Source organism: Salminus brasiliensis, chromosome 2 (genome assembly GCF_030463535.1).
Source record: "Salminus brasiliensis chromosome 2, fSalBra1.hap2, whole genome shotgun sequence".
NCBI lineage: Eukaryota > Metazoa > Chordata > Actinopteri > Characiformes > Bryconidae > Salminus > Salminus brasiliensis.
The window spans coordinates 51,708,691-51,734,297 of record NC_132879.1 but is presented as its reverse complement, the minus strand read 5'-3'; the positions used below and the strand labels follow the sequence as shown (position 1 = coordinate 51,734,297).

The 25,607-nt window shown below is 43.4% G+C and overlaps 1 protein-coding gene across 11 annotated transcripts in view; it reads left to right on the top strand.

Annotated features, from left to right (window-relative positions):
- grip1 (glutamate receptor interacting protein 1) overlaps window positions 1-25,607 on the top strand; it is a 396,612-nt gene that overhangs the window by 323,018 nt on the left and 47,987 nt on the right. For all 11 annotated transcript variants that reach the window (XM_072673118.1, XM_072673122.1, XM_072673123.1 and 8 more), the window contains exons 10-13: window positions 177-323; window positions 4,414-4,563; window positions 18,740-18,926; window positions 20,662-20,807. In XM_072673118.1, the coding sequence (XP_072529219.1) occupies window positions 177-323; window positions 4,414-4,563; window positions 18,740-18,926; window positions 20,662-20,807 (630 nt within the window). The remainder of the gene's footprint in view (window positions 1-176; window positions 324-4,413; window positions 4,564-18,739; window positions 18,927-20,661; window positions 20,808-25,607) is intronic.

The following is a 25,607-nucleotide window of genomic DNA, read 5'->3' as shown; positions in this document are numbered from 1 at the left end:
TTAAAGACAAAATGTAAAATTCACAAACAGCAAACAGCCAGGCAGCCATGTCCCCTGTGTATGTGTTTACTGTGTACTCTCTCTCTCTCTCTCTCTCTCTCTGTGTATGTGTGTGTTTATGCTGTTGTAAGGCGCTGCTCGCTCACCTCCTCTCTCTCTCCTCTCCGTGTGGTCAGTCAAGGTGCAGAGGAGCAACCGGCCACTGCCCTGGGAGTCCGGCACCAACAACAACAGCAACTTCCTCCCCTACCAGCACTATAACACCTACCACCCCGACCAGTCCCGCAGCCAGGCCAAGCAGAAATCCTCTCCGAACAACCCCCGTAATGACCCTTCCCTTTCTCCTACACCCTTCATCTCTCTGCTGCCTCAAGCGCTCTGTTCTTCTCCTCCTGTGTCAAGCTTTGGCCTTCTCGTTTGGCACAGGGTCCTAAGAGCATCACTCTCAGATGTGTCCCAAACACCAGGACTCATCTGCAATTAAAAGGGAATTCCACCCATTTTCCCAAAATCTCTGCATTGTTAAATTGTACACATAAACAAAGTCATTTCGACTTTTAGAAGAACCACTTGGTCACCAAGTCTGAGAGCATTACAGTAGTGGTGATCCTTCAGTACATTTGGGATGAGGTGGGATGGTGATCATTCTGACCTCACTAATGCTCTTGCAGTCGCTGAATGCAGTCAAGTTCTCACAGCAAAGCTCCAAAATCTTGTAGAAAGCCTTCTTCCCTGGACAGCAGAGACAGTTACCCCAACAAAAGCAGGATACACTGATTTTGGGCAGGTGTCCCAGTACTTCTGTCCAGAAATCTCAGTCAGTGAGTTTCTCTACAATGTGCCATTTGATACCAAACCACTGTAAATGACTTTGTTTACATCCTAACAATTGCAGAAATAAATGGAATTCCCCTTTACATTGTGCAGAATCTAACACGCATGTTAAATTATTGCACATTGATTTTAAGGATGCACGGATATAGAATTTCAGAGCTTACATCAATAACCGCTGATTAATACCCTGCTATGACTGATACCAATAACAATGATTGATAATTAATGTGTTTGCTGTTAATACTATTGTCCAAATATGAAGTGCAGCGAGTGTAAGAATTAAAACACTGGGTCCTCCCAGAGTCCAGGTTGGCATGGTGTGCTGTTAGCTTTTAGTCTAGCACGTTGTTTAGTCTAGCACCCACTTGCTTCAGTGGCTTCCCTGCAATGTGCAGCTTAAATCGCCTTGCCATTGCACAGTTACCCACAGCAGCTCTTCTTTCTGACGAGCAGTGATTCACTCGGTTGGCTAGCGTTTTAGCTTTTAGCCTTTTTAGCCTCAATTCTTGTGAAGTAGCCATTGCATTTAGCCTTGAAAGGCTTTTACTAGTGGGTGTAAATTCTGGGGGCGTGAATATAATGTGAATATTATGTAGCTGTTCAGGGTTTTGGAAATTCCCCTGTTTACCTGCTCTGTTTTGGATATGCTGGATTGTCTTTTTTAATGAAGACACAACAGTGTTTAAGGTTCATGGTTTGTCACATCCATGTAACGACCCCTTATTATTCAACTACGCCAAATTAAATACAGTTATCTACTCTATGACGCAAAGAAAAAGTAAAAGAACCTACACCAATCAGCCAGAACATTAATACCACCGGCCTAAAATTGAATAGGTCCCCCTTGTGCCACCACAACAGATCTGAACTTAGTGTGGACTCTACAAGACCGCTGGCACCAAGACCAATGTTAGCAGCAGATCCTTTAAGCCCTGTAAGTTGTGAGGTGGGGCCTCCATGGATTGTATTAATGATCCCTAGGTGCCCATGACCCTGTCGCTGGTGCACCGGTGGTTGCTTTCTTGGACCACATTTGATAGGTACATTTACAGCATTTAGCTGACGCTCTTATCCAGAGCGACTTACTCGTATTGCGGAGGTGGGCCAGCGTAGTGTTAGGCCAGCATAGTCTTGCCCAAGGACTCGTATTAGTGTAGCGCAGCATAGTCACCCAGACTGGGAATTGAATCATGGCTCACTAGCAGGTAGTGGTGTTATCTGTGGCGCCACACCAATATGTATATCCACCTATTGAGAGATGAAGCCACTGTAGATGAAGATAATGAAGTTTTTCACTTCAGCTGTCAGTGGTGCTAATCTTATGGCTGTATAATATCGAACTGCAGGGGAGCTTCTTAGAGGCTCCGGAGTCTGGGCCTGACTAATGCGCTCTTCAAGATGAAGACTGAAGAAGTGTGACTGATCCTAAAGCAGTACAGAAACCATCTCCAGTGTTATGGACAGTAATGTGAAGTACAAATCCACCAAATTACATGTAACAGGTTACTGCCTACTTCAGGTTTGTGTCTGTCAGCTGTCGGCTGTCATTTGAATAGGAATAATTACTAGTGTTTAATTATGCAAAAAATTAAATATAAGTAAATTATGAAGACTCTCAGTTTGTCATTAGACCTTTGTCAGATTTCAATCTGTTCTGCTATGTATCCTTTATCCTGGATAAGTTGTGTGTTTGTGCTGTTGTGTGTGTGTGTGTGTGTATGTGTATGTGTGTGTGTGCGTTTTTCCATTGCTAAGGAGAAAGTAGAGCGGAACTAAACTCCTGGCTCCTACATTGTCCCTGAAATGCACTGAGGCTACTGAATGTTTTCCGTGCTCTCTGTCTCTCTCTCTCTCTCTCTCTCAATCGAGTGCTCGTCCTTTATCCTCTGTCTGTGGGCGTTGCTGAGCTCCCCCCACCCCCCTCCACCCCCCCACCAAAAGCAAGCGCATTAAGGCAAGGTGCAGAGCGGCGATACAATGCGAGACAAGCACGGCGCAATTGAGCTTCTCTCAGGCTACACAGTAGCTTTTTGTGGTGTGATTTAGCACCGCTCTCCAAAATAGACCACTCTGCTCAGAAACACAGGCACAGCGCTTGGCGGAGCTGGAGCTGTGAGAGAGGGATCATACTGCTTCTGTACGGCTGTGATACTGGACTCCACACGGCCTTTTCTTTTTCTGTATGCGGTTAGCTCCTCCTGGATGCCCATTATAGCCTCACACATTTGGGGCTTGTGGGACGTGTAGTCAATGATAATTGATAGCCCAAGCCCCCGGTCTCATCATGTCCTCTAATAGGCTAATAAGGTGGGACGATACCATGCTATCAAGATCATCTATTTTCATAGAAGCCGTTTAGTGGCCCCTGACACTCGCCGCCTCCCACGACAACCCCCTCTCATTTGCTTTCCTCCTAGATTTAGCGCTCCCTCACCTGAAACCCTGCCCCAACGTGATTTTAATCGGCTCATTGCTATAAATTCCAGCCGGCGTGCCCGCATCGATCCTGCCGGCCGGCGCTTTCTGCATTTCAAGGGCAATGTGTGCATGTTCTTAACTGCTCTTAAGCCTCCTCTTGTGGTGTCGTTACGCCGGGCCGAACAGAAGAAGCCACGGCCACTTCGTTGGCCAAGTCGCGTAATTTACTATAAGCTTGTTGTGGGAGACGGTCATGAGCTTCTTTTTTAATTCTTTATTTATTTATTTTATATTCTCCTCTCCCACTTTCATTTGCCGCTTCAGCTCCCAAATTCCATTAGACCTTCCTGTGTGTCTTGTTGATGCCTCCTTCTGTCTTCTTAAGAAATGTGTCCTTGTCTACTTTTCAGCCTGTTTCTCAGGTCTGCTCCCCCTAAGCCTAAGCTAGTCCCTCTTTTTGCTGTAACTTAATAAAACTGCCTCAGATGGTAAACAATGTGTCCACACCTACTGCTGCTGCTGCTGTTAATTCGTTAACGTGTGGATTAGGCTGAGCTCTCCCATTACAGAATGCAGGTGTATCTGCAGGGCTCATTAGCTAGCTGCTAAAACTCTGGCAGCTTTGCGAGGCTTAGCTGTTGTATAGCGGGGGGAAAAAGACGCGTTGCGGTCTGTCTTCCTGTGCCAACAGAGAGCAAGTGCTTCAAACAGTGCTACAAGCATGCGTAATCTGTTCCCCACACGCGCCAAACGCGCTGGCCAAACGAGACGTATATTTGGGCTAGCGTCGCCATGCCAGTTCTGGATTACATGCTTTTTTTTTTAAGGTGGGACGGGAGGGTTTGAAGAGTTTGGTTTGATCAGTTTTAGCTTTTTTTGGGAGTAGATCATGGCAACCGTGGGTCTGTAATAAGGACAGCTTTGAGGCTTTGGGAAGTGTTTATTGATGTGTTTTCTTGATATCATAGCTCCAAGTCATCATTTAATGCAGTATCAAACGGGAGATTGAGGAGTGTGTTGATTAACTCTGAGTTTCTGAGTGCGTCTACAAAGCCCTGTGAGCTGAGGTTCATTATTTTTATGCTGCCGTCAAGCGAAATGTGCTTGTGTGAATGTTCTGACGTTCTGAACGAGCTGTGTGTCTCTCTCTCTCTCTTTCAGCTCTGGGTTCGTCCTTCTCGCCCACCTCCATGAGTGCCTACAGCCTGAGCTCCCTTAACATGAGCACACTGCCCCGCAACATGTATCCCACGAGCCCCCGTGGCACTATGATGAGGCGCAAGCTCAAGAAGAAGGACTACAAGAGCTCCCGTAGGTGTTGCTTCTTCTTTGACATGATTCAGATGTCTGGTGAACTTGGCTCGCTTTGTTTGTTTGTCTCTTTCCTCGCTCTCTGTGTTGAAGGCCTGCTCAAACTTTTTGTCTTGGGGCGCAATATTTGTGGAGGACCAAAAAAAAAGGCTTTATATAGCAGCTAGGAGGATTTCTGTTCTTATTTTAGGAACAGCCACCCACGCCTTCTTGTGGCTCTGTGAAATTCTTGGCTTTGGTTTATTGACTGTCTGAGTCACGTCTGCGCCCAGAATTTGCTCATGTTTTGTGGAATCCAGCCTTCTGTTTATGTTTGCTGGCTTTCCTGTGCCACTGGCTGCAACGCAAATCCAAAGCATAATAGAGTCGCCAACATGCTTAACAGTTGCCAAGGTGTTCTTTTCATCATGCCGTTTTTTTAAGTCTACCTCTACGTCAGTTGTTTCTGACATGCCTCTGGCTTGTCTAGATGTTGTTCAGATATGAAGTAACGGTATATTAACATTCTAACAGTGCTAATATTTGTGATCACAGCACAGCCTTTTTACACTAACACTGGATATCACTCCGCTGATGTGCTGAATTGAAAAGGCTGAGCTGAGCCACAGTTATTTCCAGTCACACAAGATCAGGCTGCAGTCGCTATGAATGTGGAGAGACCAAAATACTGGAAACTGAAGGTCAGCTTATCATTTCAGATTTTAAATCACTGATGAAATCTGACACAAACCTCATGAATACTTTGTAGCGTTCAGCTCAATATCGCACAAAATACGTGATTTGTGCTTACATAGATCTCCACATCGAATAGGGCTTTCCCCACTAGAAGGTCAACCTTCCTCAGGCTGATTGGCTCTTTTTGTTGAAGGGCTGGATTTCATCCGTAAATAGAAGCACATTTATTTTTCGACCAGTGGCCGGTCTCCTCATTTATACCGTCTCTGGCTATCTGTACCACAAAAGATGAGCCTTATAGTATCAGCGGTTATCTTGGACTGCGTACAGGACTCAACAGGTACCCCTCAATCAACCTCCACTTAGTCGATCCTGGTGTTTTGGGATTGTTTGTTTGGGATCTGACAGTATCGAAGCATATTCAGTATGAAATTCAGGGCTTCTTTGTTTTTTTTGTTTCTTTATTTTGTAAAAACAACGATTTTACCATAAAATATGCCTGTTCTCTCTCTCTGAATGAGAAGTTAGGGTTAGAACCTTGTTACCAGAACCTTGTTCTGCGGGAAACACTTCAGGCAGCCCTGCTATATTGCCTGTAGCCTGATTCTTGACCGGATACGTCCTCTAAAGTAGAGTAATTAGAATACACTTTCACACTGTAACAGCTTTAAATTGAGTAGAGAGCGAAGTAATGCACTGACTGACTCAGCGAAGTGCACTTCAGTGATTTTGAGCTATAGCTTAATGAATGTTTCGATATAATTCTCACTTGGCTACTGTGCAGTAAGCCGTAGCTCATGAGCTCATAGTTACCATAGCTCAAAGCCCTTTGCCCAATTCCGACTTCATCCATTTTTAAGACTTTTCCATTTTTCAGAACGGCTGAGGTAAACAAAAATTGCTGTTTGCTATCGATTTCCTTTGGTCCTCCTCTAATGTATCAGGGCCAGGGTGCTGGCATTAGCAGTAGGCTTGTCACAAATGACTTTTAATACTGCTTTTGGGGGTTTTATTGGTTTTCTTGATGCCGCATGCTTTGTGTTAAACACGAGGGCAGCTGGCTTTAGAGCCTGTGTTTAATTAGGGATATGAGAAGGCCTAAATCTGCAGATATGTCTAATTATATTGGAACACTTTTCAGGAAAAGTAAAGTGAAGTATTTTCTGAAGGAAAGTTGCATAAATTAGCAACAGGGAGCCACATTCGTGGTAGCCATTTATGTCATGCAAAATGTGCAGTACAGTCCCATCCACCGTGGCCTAATGGAATACGATCAGAGCAACAGATTCTCAAAAAGTAGTTGGGTCAAATACAGCAGTGAATAAACAACGGTAAAAGAGAATAAACAACAAATACTGACCTCCATCCTCTTTCAAAAGTGGTCGCAAGCCATGATTTAAAAGAAAAAGCACCCAAATATACAGGAAGTGCTAGCGCTACACATGAACTGCATGGTTGCTCTGCGTTGATTACTTTTTGTTTCTAATAATTGTTCTCTTAAATCATGTTTAAAGCAATCGTTTAAAACAGGGTTGATGTTTAATTCCATTTTAATGCACTTTAACGCATGTTGAAATATCTACTTTCTTTTCAGCAGCAGCTGCAATACTTGTCATGCTCTTCAGTCTAAACGCATCCAAAACTGCCTTTTAAAGCAGGAAGAATGGGGATTTTTTGCTCCTGGGCTCCCCCTGCGGTTTAGTTGACACCACTTCTGAAGAATACATTCACCTACTTGTAGTTGCACCCATTTCTGAAACACAGATGTGCAAATGTACACACCCTCACTGTGCCCGCAGAGATGTATTACCAATACTAAAGGACTCCCTGGAGCAGATAAATATCAACCTTTTAGCACCATATCTAATGTGGACCAAAGGGGTATAAATTCCTTTAGGCTTTGAGCTGTGCAGCAGTGGAACTGTGTTCTCTGGAATGATGGATGGTGCTCCAATATTTTTGATATTGATGAGTCGGGATGAGGTGGGGGGATGATCATCCAGTATCCGGACTTCACTAATGGTTTTGTCACCGAACACCGTCAAATAGTCCGAAAAAAGTAGCAGAAAGCCTTCTTCCCTGGACAGTAGAGACAGTTACTTCAATAAAATCAGGAACTCTTTCTTAATATCCTTGATTTCAAAAGCATTAATCAGTGAGCAGTCCCAATACTTTTGTCCATATAGTGTATTTTGAAGCTGTTCTTTTATGCTAATTGCTACACAGTGCTGACTTAATGGTAAGGAAAGAGAATTAAGTGAATTATTTGCTGCTGGGCTGGTTCAGGTGCTGTGTTTTTGCAAGACAGTGTTCTGTCATGAACCTCTAATGACTCAATTATGCAAATAAGGGGAAAGAGAGGTAGCGATTACACATTACCTGAGTAAAACAGTCCACTAATCCTTATTTATGACCTTATTTGCTCTGTATCTAGACATAATCGTCTCCTATCTATTCCTTATAATAACAATCAAGAGAAGTTTAGATCCTGAGAAAAGCTAAATGCCTATCCTCCTCTTAACGCAGCACTTAATCTGCAGTGAAGGCAGGTGTGCCTTAAAGGTGTTAAAAGCAGGAGAAATGAGGAAGAATAAGAATCTGAGACACTTGGACAAAAGCCAAACTGTGATGTCTAGACGCCTGGGTCTGAACATCACTACCAACTCATCAGGCAGGTCTTGTGGGGTATTTTCTGGTATGCAGTGGTCAGCACCTACCAAAAATGGTCCAAGAAGGCCAACCGATGAACCGGCGACAGGGTCATTGATGCTCCTGGAGGCCCCACCTCACAACTTACAGGCCTTAGAGGATCTGCTGCTACCCTGTTGGTGCAAGATACCATAGGACGCCTTTCGAGGTCTTGTGGAGTTCATGCCTCGAATGTCAATGTTGTGGCCCGTGATGCTGAAGGTTCTTCAGGGAACCAAAGGTGGTTTTTCTGTGGCATCTCTCCAAGAACCTTTTGTAGCACCTTTGTTTAAGAGTGTGAAGTTCTGTTTTGTTGCATATGTTGGTAGAGGAAGGGAGAGAGAGAGAGCAGTAAAAAATTGGAGAGCATTTAGTATTCTGCTCTCAGCGCTCATATCCCGTGCTGTGGAGCGAGAGGGGGAAATTACACCACTGGCTACCCCATAATTAGATCCTGTAAGATATTTCACGTTGTAGAGCTGAGCAGTCTGCCTGGCACGACTCACCACCTCTGCAGCAGATAATTACCCCAGCCACACTGCCATGTCTGTCGCGGGGCTTTCTTATCATCAGGGCCTGCAGACCTGCCCAATAAACAAACGCTGGGAGGGGGGTGGGGGGGAAAGCAGCTAATCGGCAGCGCTAATCGCTGCCCCTGCTGGACGCAGCACGCCGTCAGGATTCTGTTCCTCATTTGTTTATTTTTCTCGACTGTTTTCCTTCATTAAGACTGGCTGCGGGTCAGGCCTCTCCAGGCGCCTGGACAGCGGTTAAGATGCCAGTGTTGTGGCGTGCGTGTGACATGCGAGGCTTGCAGTGATTGAGCGGTAATTTGAGCCAGCCGCTGGAGGGATCGGCCTGCTGCTAGTCTCTGAGCACCTCATTAATTGTTGTTTTCGGATGCGGGTTAAAATGAAATTGCTTACGTCAGCCTCTGAGATGGCTCTTCAGTCGGCAGTTCGTTCAGCAGCGATGCATCAGTCTTGACGCATCTTTTCTTTTGGATGCCGTGTACAGTATGGTTGATACATCAGAATTCCATATCAAATTTGAGGTTATTTACAACCATTTTTTTCCATTACTGTATGGACAAAAGCATTGGGACATCTGTGTATTCATTGTTTCTTCTGAAATCAGGGTTATTAAAAAGGAGTCTACCTTGCTTTTATAGAGGTAACTATCTTTACTGTCCAGGTAAAGCTTTCTACTAGGATTTTGGAGCATTGCTGCGTGAACTTGATAGCATTTAGCGACAAGACCGTGTCAGTGAGGACAGGATGCTGAATGATGTAAACCCCTCTATCTACTGGATGGCATTAGGCATGTGCTGCTCCAAAGTGTCCTGTTGTATTGGCAGTTCTTTCCTATGGTGATTAAACATGCTGTACATACACAACTAAATGGCTGTGTGTACTACATTGAGTTAACCGTGAAGTAGCTGAACTCACTCATTAAAAGAAATATCTGGATACTTAAGTATGTAAAGTGTATCAGGCTCTCATATCCTGTATTTGCAGAGGAGATATTCTGGAGTTCACTATTAAAGGTGCAGGTAATGCTACTGATTCTGCGTGTGCCATTTGCGTCCACTGTGTATTGCTGTTGTGCATCGACATGAAAAACAGTAAGGCAGCCTGTCATAAAGTTGAACAGTCAGAGGAAATCAATCAGAAACGCAAATAGATCATTAGGCATATGTTTACACTGCTGCAAATCAATAAAATTGCATTGGTGAGGTTTTGAAATAGCAGATTGCCCAGCAGATCAAGAAAGACTACAGTAGCATAGAAAAGAAAAAAGCCTTTCTAAACAGGGTTCTGCTGTACAGCTGAGAAACACTGTTGTTCTGCAGCCCAAGGACACTTTCAGCGCACACATGTGTGTAACTTTTCATTATAAACATACACGGCTGTGAAGAGATGGATATAGCAGCGTGACCTTGGAGAATTTACTGTAAGACTCAAACCTCTGGTGAACATCAAGCACCACAAAAAAGACCAGGTTGTATAGGTTGTTAAAAAAAAATCATGAGGAACGCTCATGTAGTTTTGTGAGATCAACTGCTCTTGATCAAAAGCAACCAGTCCTCTGCAATTATCTGTAAAATATGGCTGTGTGGAGATGTAAAGATGTCCTTGTTGTCTTTATTGATGTGATTCCAGATGGTAACAGCAGGGTGAATTCTGAAGTGTATATAAACATCTCAGTCCTCTTTAATGATGATTCTCTCATTTCATCACAACCACCTCATCAAAGGTTCTTCTCAGCACATCTGTGGATTTCCTGTTTCATAGACATTACTCATCTAGAACGGTCTAGCGCTTTAATCAACAATCCTAAAGTTACAACCGGTGTAATGGACTACATTATGCGTGAGTAATGTGAACGGGTGTTGGCCTACGTTACAGTGCAGTTGTCATTTTTACACTCAGCTCTAATCAGCTTAATGTTCACTTCTTCCCTAGAATTCCTTTTATTCTTTCTTAAAAACAAATAAAAATACCATATAAATACCAAATAAATACCACTTATTTATATATTTATTTATTTATTTAATTGCTCACTCTTTAAAGTACTTTCACACAGCTGATCTCTGTACAGTTGTGGGAGGCTGTAGAGATCGATAGAGTAGGTGATTTTTAAACATTTTCATTTAGACTGGTAACAGAATCCTCTTAATCAGATAACTGCTTGAAAATGCTTCAATTGAGTTAAGGTTGGGGGTTGCTTGTGTGTCCACTTTAGAGTTAGCTGCTGATGCTTCCAGGAACATCATTGATCATCTGTCCAGACTATACCCGATGCACTCACAAAGGTGGTACTACCACTGCTACTGCTATTATTTCTACTACTGTAACTGCTACTACTGCTATTAGTACTACTATTTTAAATACTGCCACTACTATTAATACAACTACTATAACTACTACTGCTACTACTCTGACTATTTCAAGTAATACTGCTATCAATACTACTTCTATAACTATCACTACTGCTATTACTATTAATACTTTAACTGCTACTACTGCTATTACTACTACTACTATTTTAACCACTGCCTCTACTATTAATACAACTACTATAACTACTACTGCTACTACTACTACTCTGACCATTTCAACTACTACTGTAACTGCTACTACTGCTATTACTACTACTACTATTTTAACCACTGCCTCTACTATTAATACAACTACTACTGCTACTACTCTGTCTATTTCAAGTAATACTGCTATCAATACTACTACTATAACTATCGTTACTGCTATTACTACTACTACTATTTTAACCACTGCCCTACTATTAATACAACTACTACTGCTACTACTCTGACTATTTCAAGTAATACTGCTATCAATACTACTACTATAACTATCGTTACTGCTATTACTACTACTACTATTTTAACCACTGCCCTACTATTAATACAACTACTAAAATTACTAATACTACTACTATAACTATTAATACTTTAACTGCTACTACTGCTATTACTACTACTACTATTTTAACCACTGCCTCTACTATTAATACAACTACTATAACTACTACTGCTACTACTACTACTCTGACCATTTCAACTACTACTATAACTATCGCTACTGCTATTACTACTACTACTATTTTAACCACTGCCTCTACTATTAATACAACTACTATAACTACTACTGCTACTACTCTGTCTATTTCAAGTAATACTGCTATCAATACTACTACTATAACTATCGCTACTGCTATTACTACTACTACTATTTTAACCACTGCCCTACTATTAATACAACTACTAAAATTACTAATACTACTACTATAACTATTTCTACTGCTACTGCTATCAATACTACTACTGCTGCTATTACTACTACTATTTTAACTACTGCCACTACTATTAATAAAACTACTGTAACTACTACTGCTACTACTACTATTGCTACTTCTATTAATACTACCATAACTACAACTGTGATTACTATTAATACTACAATAACTACTTCAACTGCTACTGCTAATAAAATTACTACTAAAATACCACTATTAATAACACTAGTAGTATTACTACTCATTTACATTTATGGCATTTGGCTGACACTCTTATCCAGAGCGACTTACAAGGTTACTCGTATTACAGAGGAGGGCCAATGTAGTGTTAGGAGTCTTGCCCAAGGACTCTTATTGGTGTAGCGCAGCATAGTCACCCAGACTGGGAATCGAACCCCAGTCTCCCACGTTGAGGTAGCTCACTAGCAGGTAGTGGTATTATCTGTTGCGCAACACCAACGAACTAGGGTTGAAAAGAGACCCTTTTTCTCTTTTCTAGATTAATGGGAGCTGAGACGAGGCTTCACTTCAGTTGTGTTTATCCTGTGAAATCTGGCACTGCGGTCTGAGGATGCTCTAAAACATAGTGGTGCAATCACCCAGCACCTACATTCAGTACAGTGTTGGACCAGTTGGTCAAGTCATGGCAATGAGACCCTCAGTCCAGACCCTTACTAAATTGTGACCCTGATTAATCTAAACGCCCCAGTGTAAACTGCCTTCTCCTTTATCAACTTTTGTGGTATGTGCATGGTTGCATTCTACTTGGTTAGGATAACCGCTTAAAACTCGGTTTGGTGTTTCACCTTGCTGCAGGAGACTGGCCTTAGCCGTATAGCCGTACAAGGACTATTTTAAAGACAGGAAATGTTCTTAACTGACCAGGTCAATTACCCAACTTGCAGTAGAAGGAAGCCAAAGAGCTCTCAGGAACCAAAAAAAAAACAGGTGCTTTATTGCGCATTGCACAAAAAGGGTTGAGTGGTTTGCTATTATAAGCATCCTTCAACTGCAGAAAAACAAAATCTGCTCTAAATATGACAAATGCATTTAAGATTGTTCATTTACGCACTTGCTCACTTGCTCCCTAAGAAGGGCTTTAAAAAAGAGCTGTATGTAGATGCAAATAGTTTCCAATTGAAGCTGACATCCTGCTCCGTTTAGCTCGTATTCATTGTTTAGTTTCCAATGTAACAGTACAGAGTACAGAGCTAAAACAATAGAACTGCAGCTGTCCTGTGCTGTGTAAATTATTACCTAGAAAAGTATCATAAAAATAGCATGGTCATGTAAAAAACTTAACAGTGGGCCTCTGCAGCTCTAGCCAATTGCTGAAAAAGTCTCCGAACAAATATGCTGAAACGGAGCCAAGTTCGCCAGAGATCTCGTTCCTCCCACGAAGACAATTACTGATGCAGATGAATAGCTGTTAATCCAAGTGACTCATTAGCAAACAATAACTGCAAATGAACAATTCCCTTTTCTTAAATTTTGTAGTGTGTCCAATGCTGGCTAGGACTCCAGTGCCCGTTAATCCTTTTGTCTGCCAATAATTAGAAAAGTGAGCAAGGCTAACGATGGTATAATACCAGACGCTTCTGAAAGCATATTGTCCCATCTCACTGTAGAGGGCCATTGTAATCGGTCTTAAATGATGCGCTATTATGAATTTCAGGCCTTTATGGTTCAGAAATCAAGCTTTTGAGGTTTCTTCCTCAACCCTCTAACCTCAAACCACAAGCCCGCAGCACGGAGACACATGTCCTCCAGCCTATAGTCTGGATAGGGTCGGTGTACTTTGTGTTAGTCATCCTATGCACAGATACTCTGTCCGGATAAGAGCGAGCCCTGTAACCATGGCAACTGCCATACACACACACACGAGCTGCCGATGACGGCCACTGATAAGCTGGGTAGGAAGAGAGTTAGGGAGAAGGTAAGACAGAGAGTGGGGTAGAGAATGCAGAGCAGCGCAGTCATCATTTTCCAGCTGCGCTTGATTGACACTGCCTTGTAAAGGTTTATGGAGATGCTTTGTTGAACTTCTCTCTAGAGGACCCATTGTCTCCAGCTCGCAGGATGTGAATAAAGCTTACTGACTTGGCTTTTCTTTGGCCCACAAACCCATCCAGACATGAGAGATACAATGTGCCTGAGTACAGCAAAGTCACCGGTCATAGAGCCCTGACGCTTCAGGATCTGATGGCAGTCAGTCGCTCTACAAAGGGAGACAATAGAGAAGGTCACAATACACACACACACACACATACACGCATAGTCAATAGAGCAGAGGCAGGAGAGGAAAAACAGTTTGTCCTTTCCTTTCTCACAGCTTTCCACATAAACACACACATACGGATACCGTCCCTCCGGAGCCTTTGCCTCAAGCTCCTGCCTTCTCTTGCACCGCATTCTGTTTACGTCTCTTTTGGGCCCACTGTCATGCCAGTTCGGCTGAATTTCCCTCTCCCGGTGTCTCTGCGGTCCAGCTCCGACATCTCCGCGCTAAATGTAGCGTGACGAAGGTAGCGGCACATCTCCTCCCTGGGAAACATTAGCATAATGTAATTGTTAGGTAATGCTCAGAGTCCTCTGCGCAATTTCCATAAGATGTCATTTGAGGCATTAATGTGTTCTGCCGAAGCCAAATCCAATTAAATCCAACTGCGTTTAAAAGCTGCGTTGGCTCTGAAGGTCTCCGTCTTTCTCTGATAGGCATGGACTAGGCCTCGCTCGAGGTCATTCCCCTCACTTCAAAGCACTTGACTCCCTCTCGCACCCATTTAATCCTCTTTTAGGCGGGAGCTCCTTGTTTTCCCTGCCTTCCGAGGACGCAGAGGTTTCGCGATCTGTATTTACTGGAGACGAGACTCTTCCAAACTCCTACACATGTTCTCCAGCCTATGACTGACTCATAACTCTGGCTGTGGAGAGCGTCGTTGCCGGAGGAGAGAAGAAAAACCGACTCTGCAGTGATTCATCGACAAAACTCTGCAGCCGACGACCCCTTCAGGTGTTCCAGCTCTCGCGCTCTCTTTGTGAGCTGTCAGAGCTCTTGAAGTGTTCTGCAAATGGAGCGCTCGGCCCAGTCTGCATTCAGCCCAGTCTTCACGTCCAAATGAATGGGCTTTGAAGCAGATCTGCCAATGTGAAGTCTTGTAAGACCGGTTCTGACACTCGAGCAGCCGTTCACGACGGCCTGATTGAGTCAGAAACGGTCAACAGTTCAGTCCTCCTGTTGTTTTTTGTGGTGGTGTTTTTTTTTTTGACTGGCTCCCAAGGTCATGCATGGAAGGCCAAGGTCAGTCCCGGCATTGTCGAAACCATTAAAGCATTCACCTCGTGTACCAAGACAAGTCCTCTTTCCTTCCCTTTCCATTCTACCTTTCAGCCTGTCTTCCTGATAGCAATGGAAAGCTGTGCGCATTTCAAAACAGTAAATGTGTCTGCCGTGATAAATCCAGCCAGTGTGGGTCGGAGCCATCAATAGCGGCGAGAAATACTCCGGAGTCTGGGCAGAGCCATTCTGGGTATATAACAGGTTCCTAAAAGAACGGCAGCCCGGCGCAGGTCGATAGCCTGTGGGCGGATTTCTCTCCACGCCAGCTGTGTTAGCCTCATAGTGGTCAGTTGAGACTGCTCCTGCTGAGAGCGAAAGTTCTTGATACTTACCACAATAGAGTGCAATCCTTGGTGCTGGTAGTGAATGCTGAAAAAAAGTTCCATTGTGTGCTGTCAGGAAAGGCCTTTTTAATAAACCTGCACTACATGTCCGAGTTATGAAGGGCGTGACTTTGACTCAAGGTCATTTGCTTCAAACTCAGATGAGTACGGCTGGCTGTGGTGCTATCACAGACACTGAAGCTATAGTGGTAGGTTCCATTTGCATCGGTGAAATTGCCCTCTTCACTTTTTAATGGATCCTTTTCACATTTCCAGGTAATTTCATTTCTGGTCGAACCAAAACAAATGGCACAGTTCAGCTCTAAGGCGTTTTACTATGTTCCTCAGAGCCACAACTCCAAACAAAAACTGCCATACCTAGATTTTCAGTAATATCTGACCAAACACATGCTAGGATCTACATGGATCTAGGATATCAGAAGGGTAGAGGTTCCAGATTTCCGAGTATATGCTCATATGCTCATGTTCTGTCGAGTTTTGATAAGTTATATATCAATATGTGCTTTTTAGCAGCTCTGTGCATGCTCTCTGGAGACTGGTTGTCATGACTCAGTATGCAGTATAGAAATAATAATTAAGACCATAGTAGGCCACTTTACTACAATTATACTCTATGGCAGCAGAATTCTGCGCGGCATTCTGCACGGTTGGGTTGATTCATGCTCGGTGGTAGTGCTGTACCTTGCTGTTTCTCTTGGAAATACTTTCAAAAGCACAATTTTTAGAGGATCTGTTTATTCAAGAGCATCCGCACAGCTTGGAACAGATGTTCACAGCCAGGAAAAGGTGAATGTCAGTGAGGATGCGAGGATATCTGTAGCATCTGACCAGCAGGCTGATGCTAAAGGGTGTGTTTTTGGCTGCTTTCGCGTATGAGTCCATTACTCATTTGGTTTGTAGTGATTTAGACTGGGTTGGTTTCACTTGATACTTAAAAGAATGGTTCAGCAAAAAGGGCACACAACATTCCTCTTACCCTCACAACCGAACAACATATTGAGATATGTGATCGGACACGACTCGAGTGGCACTTTATTCATGAATTTTCATTCTTACGTTTTTATTAGACTATTTTGATCTTAATCAAGTGTTGAAACGAATAATGGATTATTTGGATTGAATTGTGACTCACTCAAATAACTTATGTAGCTGTCAGCTTTTAAATTTAGCTTGAGGTTGTTTTATATATATGCTCATAAGAGGCGTGGACCTAGATCTCTGTAAAGCACTTTGTGACATTTGTTGTGAAAGGCGCTATATGAATACATTTTAAATTGAATTACTTACATTTACTGGGTAACAATGAAGACAGTAAAGAAGAACAGAGTAAATTAGTTTTAATGAACTCTCCTGCTTATATAAAATATAAATAAAACCAATATATTTTTCCTGTTAGCATTTCAAACCGAGGATGTGCAAATTAATAAAATATAACAAAACTAAATCAGTTTTACTGTACATTTGCAGATCGGGTTTAGCTTTCAGATTGAAAGTATTTTGTGTTGCTGCTCTCTAGAATTTGTAGAGAGGAGAATTACCACTGGAGAATGTCTTCTGGGTTTGTCAGGCACTAGAGGGCGCTCCAGAGTCAGTCCAAAATGAATGGGTTAATGTGGAGCATTTCAGCAAAAATCATAAAGTGTACATTTTGTAGATCTGAATTTGTAGTGTGAAGCCCTTTACGTCAGCTGCCCTTAAGCTGGTCAGGATGTTAACTGTTGGCCATAGTTGCCACCAAACAAAGCTATTGTGTCATACCTGTCCGAAACTCCAGCGTCAGCTCGCCAAACAGTTAGCACCAACCAGTTTTTAGTGAAATATACCTTTTTACTTTCCAAAATTATTGGAAGGCACTGGACAAGAGGTTGCTATTGTAACTTGTAAGTTTTTACCCACTTAGCTCCACACACCCCCATTCATTGAGGACTTGCTTGTAGGCTTCCTCTGGCATTTTACAGTGATTTATTTGATACAACTGGGAATTAGGAACTGGCCAGCCTCTCCAAAAACCGGCTCTGTTACTGTTACATTGGTATTGATGACTTTTATTTTGGCACGGTCTGGCCAGAGCCACAATTTTGGTGACCTCTGCTCCTTGCAAGCTATTTGTTAGTTTGTTTTTTCTTGAAGGGTGGGATTTTATCTGTAAACAGCAAGCTGACTGGCCTTTTTGTTGAAGGGACTGTATCCGTAAAGGGGCACTATATTGAGCGTTACTAGAACTCGAAATGGCTCGAAAATATGCCCAAAACATTTCAGACAGTGGCTGGTCTCCTAATTTTGAGCATCTCTGGGTTGACATACCTGAGGATCATACCTGATTTTTTTTTCTTTTTACACTCGGCTCATGTCCATATGAGATTCTGTGCTCCACTCAAACACCAGAGTAATGTTGCTGTTGATCTGAGGCCACGCTTGTGTCTTTTTACTGCAGCTCTGCGCCCAGATTGTGGGAATTAGTACTGTATAAAGAAACAGCAGCAGTAAATGAATGTGTATTCCACACTAATCTGGTTAAACTTCGGCGATTAATCTGCACTTCACATGCTTCCTGAACGCCTCTTAGTTAGAGAAACATGACTAATTAAGACATTAGATTTAGCCCCAATTTGCACCCCTATTAACATGAATTCACAGCTTAGGAACCACAGCAGTTACAAATAAGAGCTGATAGTTGAAAGCGGCTAACAGCGGCATGTGCAGTTCAAATTCTGCAGGTTTGTTTGCCAGTGACACGCAAAACCCTTGATAATGCCCTGCCTGTCACCTCATATGGTACTCAGACTTGCACTAGCAAAAATGTTATCCAGGCTACAAACACAATGACAGCTTCAAAATCCCTCCCTGAATCATAAAGTTATTTAGATAGTGGAGATCTGTCCATTCCATCACAGAACCCGCAGATAACGCCACTCTCCGAGCTCGCCATAATTCTCCCCACCTAATCTATAGGAGGTTCCCAAAAGACTCAGCTCTTGTGCCATGATAGGATTCTGAGGATGAAGGAGCTCTCTATCAAAAGGCCGGGTGCTATCGCACAGCTTTGGCAGATAGGACTGTACAAACTGACATGTGGAGAGAGGGGCCACAGATCCAATTCGGCATGATCAAGGTCCTGTTCCTCAGGGAGATGTTGAAGCTTGTAGCACAGATACGCAGGGTGTCCCTCGGCCCACCAGGCACTCTTGTGTCACACTATTTATGACCCTTCACTGTGGTCAACATCACATCTATCATGAAGGAACAGTAATCAGTTTTCTGAAGTGAGGACCCGAGGCTGATCTTGCTATCTCTGCTCTCCCCTTTATTCCAGTGTCTCTGGCCTCCAGCACTGTGGGCCTGGCCGGTCAGGTGGTCCACACAGAGACCACTGAGGTGACTCTCGTCAGTGACTCCATCATGGGATTCGGAATCCAACTCCAGGGAGGGGTGTTTGCCACGGAAACGCTCACTTCTCCCCCGCTCATCGCTTACATGGACCCCGACAGCCCGGCCGAGAGGTGAGACCCCAGCACGATTTCTGTTCAGCCGATTAATTTTTTTCTCTCTCATTTCATTTTACCTGATTAAAAGCATAGAGCGAACCTAGTGCCGACGCTTTCCTAATCTGGGAGGCATCTGAAACGTGTAATTGTTTGTGCTATCTGCGACTCTGGATCTGCCCTGGGGGAGGTGAGCATTTCATTTTTAATCTGAAATCTCATTGCTCTTATCTCCAATCCCCATCACACACACGCACATACACATAAGCAAGCACTTATTGCATCAGCCCGCTTATCTCCCCCCCCTCCAGCTTGACTTTTTCTGAGCGGCAACTCTGCGCACAGCTATCTAGCTTCATCATGTAATGTAACTATTCCGCTTGATACATCGCTGCCTGGCCGCGATAAGCGAAGCTCCAGTCAGAATGTGGGCTGATTGAATGCTCCGCTACATGAGAGGCTAAAGCACTTAGCTTTAATTGCCAGAGCGAGCCTGCCTCAGCTGGCATCCAAATGAACTTACACGTGTAGCAGCTGACAGGATTTACGCCCAAACCTCCGAGTAATTACCAGACCCTTGCGACAGCTCTGGCATTAGCTGCTGTAATTGTAATTGTATTGATGGACACGGACCTTTTAATAATAAGAGATCGAGACAGGCCTATTATTTACCATGACAGGGCCTGCAGAAATATAATGCTCTCAATCGGAGCGCGGCATTCTGTAGATTATCGCAACTGGAGAGCCGTCAGCTGTCAGAGACGATTTGGTTGTCCCTGTCCAATGAAGCTAAGATACCAGGGTACAGGATTCTGCGCAACTGAAGCACACAGATCACACGCAGTCATTTCAGCACACTCTGCTGTGCTAGCCGGTATAATGCATCGCCGCTGTCACAGGGCGAATTCTGAAGTTAGTAGGGATGTGCTGATCCGATCCAGTGGATCAGGATAAAGGCCGATCCAGGCATATTTTGATAGGTTGGGTACAGGCTGGTGTTGAGAGCGCCATCTGATGTCCTCAGAGCACCATTTACTTTAATCCAAATAATCCAAACAGGTTCAATGATGTTGAGGTCTGGACTCTGGGATGGTCAGTCCACTGTTTCAAGTTTTTCCACTGTTTCCTTTTCTCAGGTAGAGCTTCTTGATCAGCTCCACATCATTTTAGACCCTTAGTGGATGACCACTCAGATCTGAAGCGAAAGTAGAGCTTGTTTGGGGATAGTTTTGGTGGTCTACCAACTCTTTGACAGTGATTTTGGGTCCTATTTTATCTTATTTTTATCATTTGTTGAACCAGTTTTGGAAAGTACTGTGTTGCTGTTTGTTTGTTTGTTTCTGTTTTTGCTTATTTTCCTTTGACCTTCTCTTTTCTTGGTCAATTGCATTATCTTACCTAATTTCCACAAATGAATAGGTTTCCTTTGGCAGGAAATGAAATAATCGACAGTACTGTAAAAGAAGCAATAGCTTTTTGCAGACCGTGTGATAAGTAGAATGATAGTCAGTAGGTTATTGGATTAGAAATGATAGTCAGTTGCAATCCTAATAAAATGTTATGGCTTTCTGATGATGGTAATGAATACCATTTAAATTCCAGTAAAGAGCCTGAGCTGAGTTTTAGTGCATGGGCTGCTCTACTTCTGCTCTGCCTCCAAGCATAGCCTGGGAAGACTGCAGAAATGTGCCCTCCGTTTCTGCGTGGGATTTCCGGGTAATGAGTTGACTTACTGGCGGTGGTCTGTGTGCAGGTGTGGCATCTTGCAGATCGGGGACCGCATCCTGTCCATCAACGGGATCCCCACCGAGGACAGCACACTGGAGGAAACCAACCAGCTGCTGCGGGACTCCACCATCACCAGTAAAGTCACGCTGGAGATTGAGTTCGATGTAGCAGGTTAGGACCTCCAGACTAAAAATGGACATACGCTGCACAGTAACGGCTTGAGTTCTGTCATGGCCTACAGTCAGTGGAAAAAATCACTGTCACATGGTACAAAAACAAATAAGATGGGGCTGAACTTTCTGCATCTTGCTGGACGTCTTTGATTTATTAGACACGTGTAAGAAGCGAGAATATGGGTCGTGGATAAAGATGGGATTGGGAATATGCAGACGTTATTCCTGTCCTCCATGGCTGTGAGCTACTGCAGGTGCTAAGTGCTTATACGTTGTCTTTTTTCCCACTAACTCGGTCATTAGCTTTTGTCTGTGGAGCAATTACATCATCAGTTCTCCAGTTACATTACAATATTTGGAAGATCTCTATTCATCCTTGATCTCCGGAGCACACTGATCAGACAAACCTGGAAAAGCAGAAAGGTTTGATACCTCTGTTTGTTCTGTCTAAAAACATGTTTGGTTTATTGCAGAATGTTTGACTGTAGCTTATTCTAGAACAGTATTAGCAGGAGAACACAGTTCTAGAACAGTGTAAATGGGGAGAACATTGTAAAAGAATACATATGGGACAGGGTTTTTGCACAATGTGGAACAGATTTTAGAACAGTGTGGAGGTTTTGCACATTTTGTGTGAATGAGGAGAACGTTCTGCAACAGTGTGAATGTGGAGACAATTCTAGAACTGTGTGGATGGTGGAGAACATTTAAGAGCAGTGTAAATAGGAAGAACATTCTGGAGCAATGTGGAAGGGGTGAACATTTGTAAATAGTGTGTAGGGGTGAACAATTCTAGGACCGTGTTATTGGGGTGAACATTTTAGAACAATTTGTAGGGGTGAACATTCTAGGACCGTGTTATTGGGGTGAACATTCTAGAACAATTTGTAGGGGTGAACATTCTAGGACAGTGTTATTGGGGTGAACATTCTAGGACAGTGTTGTTGGGGTGAACATTCTAGAACAATTTGTAGGGCTGAACATTCTAGGACAGTGTTATTGGGCTGAACATTCTAGAACAATTTGTAGGGGTGAACATTCTAGGACAGTGTTATTGGGCTGAACATTCTAGGACAGTGTTATTGGGCTGAACATTCTAGGACAGTGTTATTGGGGTGAACATTCTAGGACAGTGTTGTTGGGGTGAACATTCTAGAACAATTTGTAGGGGTGAACATTCTAGGACAGTGTTATTGGGCTGAACATTCTAGGACAGTGTTATTGGGGTGAACATTCTAGGACAGTGTTATTGGGCTGAACATTCTAGGACAGTGTTATTGGGCTGAACATTCTAGGACAGTGTTATTGGGCTGAACATTCTAGGACAGTGTTATTGGGCTGAACATTCTAGGACAGTGTTATTGGGATGAACATTCTAGGACAGTGTTATTGGGCTGAACATTCTAGGACAGTGTTATTGGGCTGAACATTCTAGGACAGTGTTATTGGGGTGAACATTCTAGGACAGTGTTGTTGGGGTGAACATTCTAGAACAATTTGTAGGGGTGAACATTCTAGGACAGTGTTATTGGGCTGAACATTCTAGGACAGTGTTATTGGGGTGAACATTCTAGGACAGTGTGTAGGGGTGAACATTCTAGGACTGTTGTTGGGGTGAACATTCTAGGACAGTGTTGTTGGGCTGAACATTCTAGGACAGTGTTATTGGGCTGAACATTCTAGGACAGTGTTATTGGGCTGAACATTCTAGGACGGTGTTATTGGGGTGAACATTCTAGGACAGTGTTATTGGGCTGAACATTCTAGGACGGTGTTATTGGGGTGAACATTTTAGGACAGTGTTATTGGGATGAACATTCTAGGACAGTGTTATTGGGCTGAACATTCTAGGACAGTGTTATTGGGCTGAACATTCTAGGACAGTGTTATTGGGCTGAACATTCTAGGACAGTGTTATTGGGGTGAACATTCTAGGACAGTGTTGTTGGGGTGAACATTCTAGGACAGTGTTGTTGGGGTGAACATTCTAGAACAATTTGTAGGGGTGAACATTCTAGGACAGTGTTATTGGGCTGAACATTCTAGGACAGTGTTATTGGGGTGAACATTCTAGGACAGTGTGTAGGGGTGAACATTCTAGGACTGTTGTTGGGGTGAACATTCTAGGACAGTGTTGTTGGGCTGAACATTCTAGGACAGTGTTGTTGGGCTGAACATTCTAGGACAGTGTTATTGGGCTGAACATTCTAGGACAGTGTTATTGGGCTGAACATTCTAGGACAGTGTTATTGGGCTGAACATTCTAGGACAGTGTTATTGGGCTGAACATTCTAGGACGGTGTTATTGGGCTGAACATTCTAGGACGGTGTTATTGGGCTGAACATTCTAGGACAGTGTGTAGGGGTGAACATTCTAGGACGGTGTTATTGGGCTGAACATTCTAGGACGGTGTTATTGGGCTGAACATTCTAGGATAGTGCTGTTGGGGTGAACATTCTAGGACAGTGTTATTGGGCTGAACATTCTAGGACAGTGTTATTGGGCTGAACATTCTAGGACGGTGTTATTGGGCTGAACATTCTAGGACGGTGTTATTGGGCTGAACATTCTAGGACAGTGTTATTGGGCTGAACATTCTAGGACAGTGTTATTGGGCTGAACATTCTAGGACAGTGTTATTGGGCTGAACATTCTAGGACGGTGTTATTGGGCTGAACATTCTAGGACGGTGTTATTGGGCTGAACATTCTAGGACAGTGTGTAGGGGTGAACATTCTAGGACGGTGTTATTGGGCTGAACATTCTAGGACGGTGTTATTGGGGTAAACATTCTAGGACAGTGTTACTGGGGTGAACATTCTAGGACAGTGTGTAGGGGTGAACATTCTAGGACGGTGTTATTGGGGTGAACATTCTAGGACGGTGTTATTGGGCTGAACATTCTAGGACGGTGTTATTGGGGTGAACATTCTAGGACAGTGTGTAGGGGTGAACATTCTAGGACAGTGTTATTGGGGTGAACATTCTAGAAAGATGTGGATGGGTTGATCATTCTAGATTCACACTGTTATAGAACCACTTCTTTCCCCTTGGCAATGAAAGCTAAAAGAGCAGCAAGATGTTCAGTGGGTGTGGGGGTGTGGGAGTGTGGGGGTGTGGGAGTGTGGGGGTGTTGGTATGTGGGAGCACTTTACATTAGCAGATGGGAAGAAACTGCTGAGTGTAAAATGTGTGATGAGAGGTTGGTGTACCACTGAGACACGATACGTTTGATGAATCATCTCAAACATTTAAGAGTTGCAATCGTTGCATCTGAGTATAACTCAATAGACCACACGAAGCACAAAAGTCCGTGCCTCCAATCCACACTGCCTCCGACTCAATTCTGTCATGTTTCAGCTTCGGCCGGCAACACAAGCTCTTTTTATCATCCTGCCTTTTTCTAATGAAACAGTTTACAGCAGGGCTAAAACTTGACTGCACAAACAGCAGATCTGTTTATTGCAATGAAGTCACAGTCACAGGTGTCGGGGGGGGGGGGGGGGGTGGTCTTCTTAAATAAGGCATTTTCTATATAAAGAGTGCAGTAAGATTTTACAGAAAATGCCTTTTAACACAATACATTTAACAATGTATGGAGGAGACCCCCTTTTTATTTTTAATTAATTAGTATTATTATTATTTGATCTTTTAAAATATATATTAAATAAAACTAGAATTTGCTGGTAGCTGGTTTGGGATGGTTTAAACTGGTCTTGATGGTCAAGGTGGTTGAAAAGCTGGTCATTCAGTTGAAAACACCAGCTGGTAAACTAGCTGGTGCATTATGCATCTGATTTTGTTCATGCTCAGTGATGCTGGTCAACCAGCTTGTTCATGTCTGGGTCATACTGGTTGTTTAGCTTTGTCTGGGTGGATCATGCTTGTAGACCAGCTAATCCATCAAACTCAAACAAGAACATACTCTGTGCTGGTCAAGTTATTTTTCATCAGGGATAAATATATATATAAAAAAAATAAAACATAAGTACCAGCCTAAAATATACGGCCTCTGCACGAGGGGATTAGTCCACCAACCAGAAGTATCCAGCCAACAGCATCCTGTGGGTGGTGTCCTGTGAGCACCAATGAAGAACTAGAAGATGACCAGCTCAAACTGTGCTGCAGCATAGAGCGGACATTGTGTGGACACAGTGTTTAAAAACTCCAGCAGCACTGCTGTATCTGATCCACTTGTACCAGCACAGCACAAACCATTACCACCATACACTCAGTGCCACTGCAGTGCTGAGAATGACCCATCACCTAAATAATAGCTGCTCTGTGGTGGTCAGTCCTGTGGGGTCCTGACTATTGAAGAACAGGGTGAAAGGAGGCTAATAACAGAGTATGCAGAGAAACAGATGGATACAGTCTGGGGTCATAGAACCACACAGTGCTCCTATTTGGTCAGTGGAGTTGATTTAATGGGCCGAGTTCATTCCAAGCCAGGGGTGGTCATAATATTCTGGTATGACTGTGTAAATTGGAAGGAAATGTCATTCTCCAGGCCTGTGTTGCAACACACAACAGCTGAAGGTTACACAGAACAGCAGAGTACACATAAAGAACTGGGGAGATGCTTGTTGTTGAGTCGGGTGGTGGTGAAGTGGATGCTCCAGTACCTTTTTTCCGGAGCACATGACACATGAGGGTGAGCAGTCCATGTGCAGGGTGGGAGGTGGTCGCCTGCAATGCTAGCTGCCTTGCGGAAGCAGCATTTCTGTCAGACACATTTCTATATGCTGGTGGTTGTTGACGTGCCTGTTCTGTGTGCTCTGACCTTTAAATTGACTC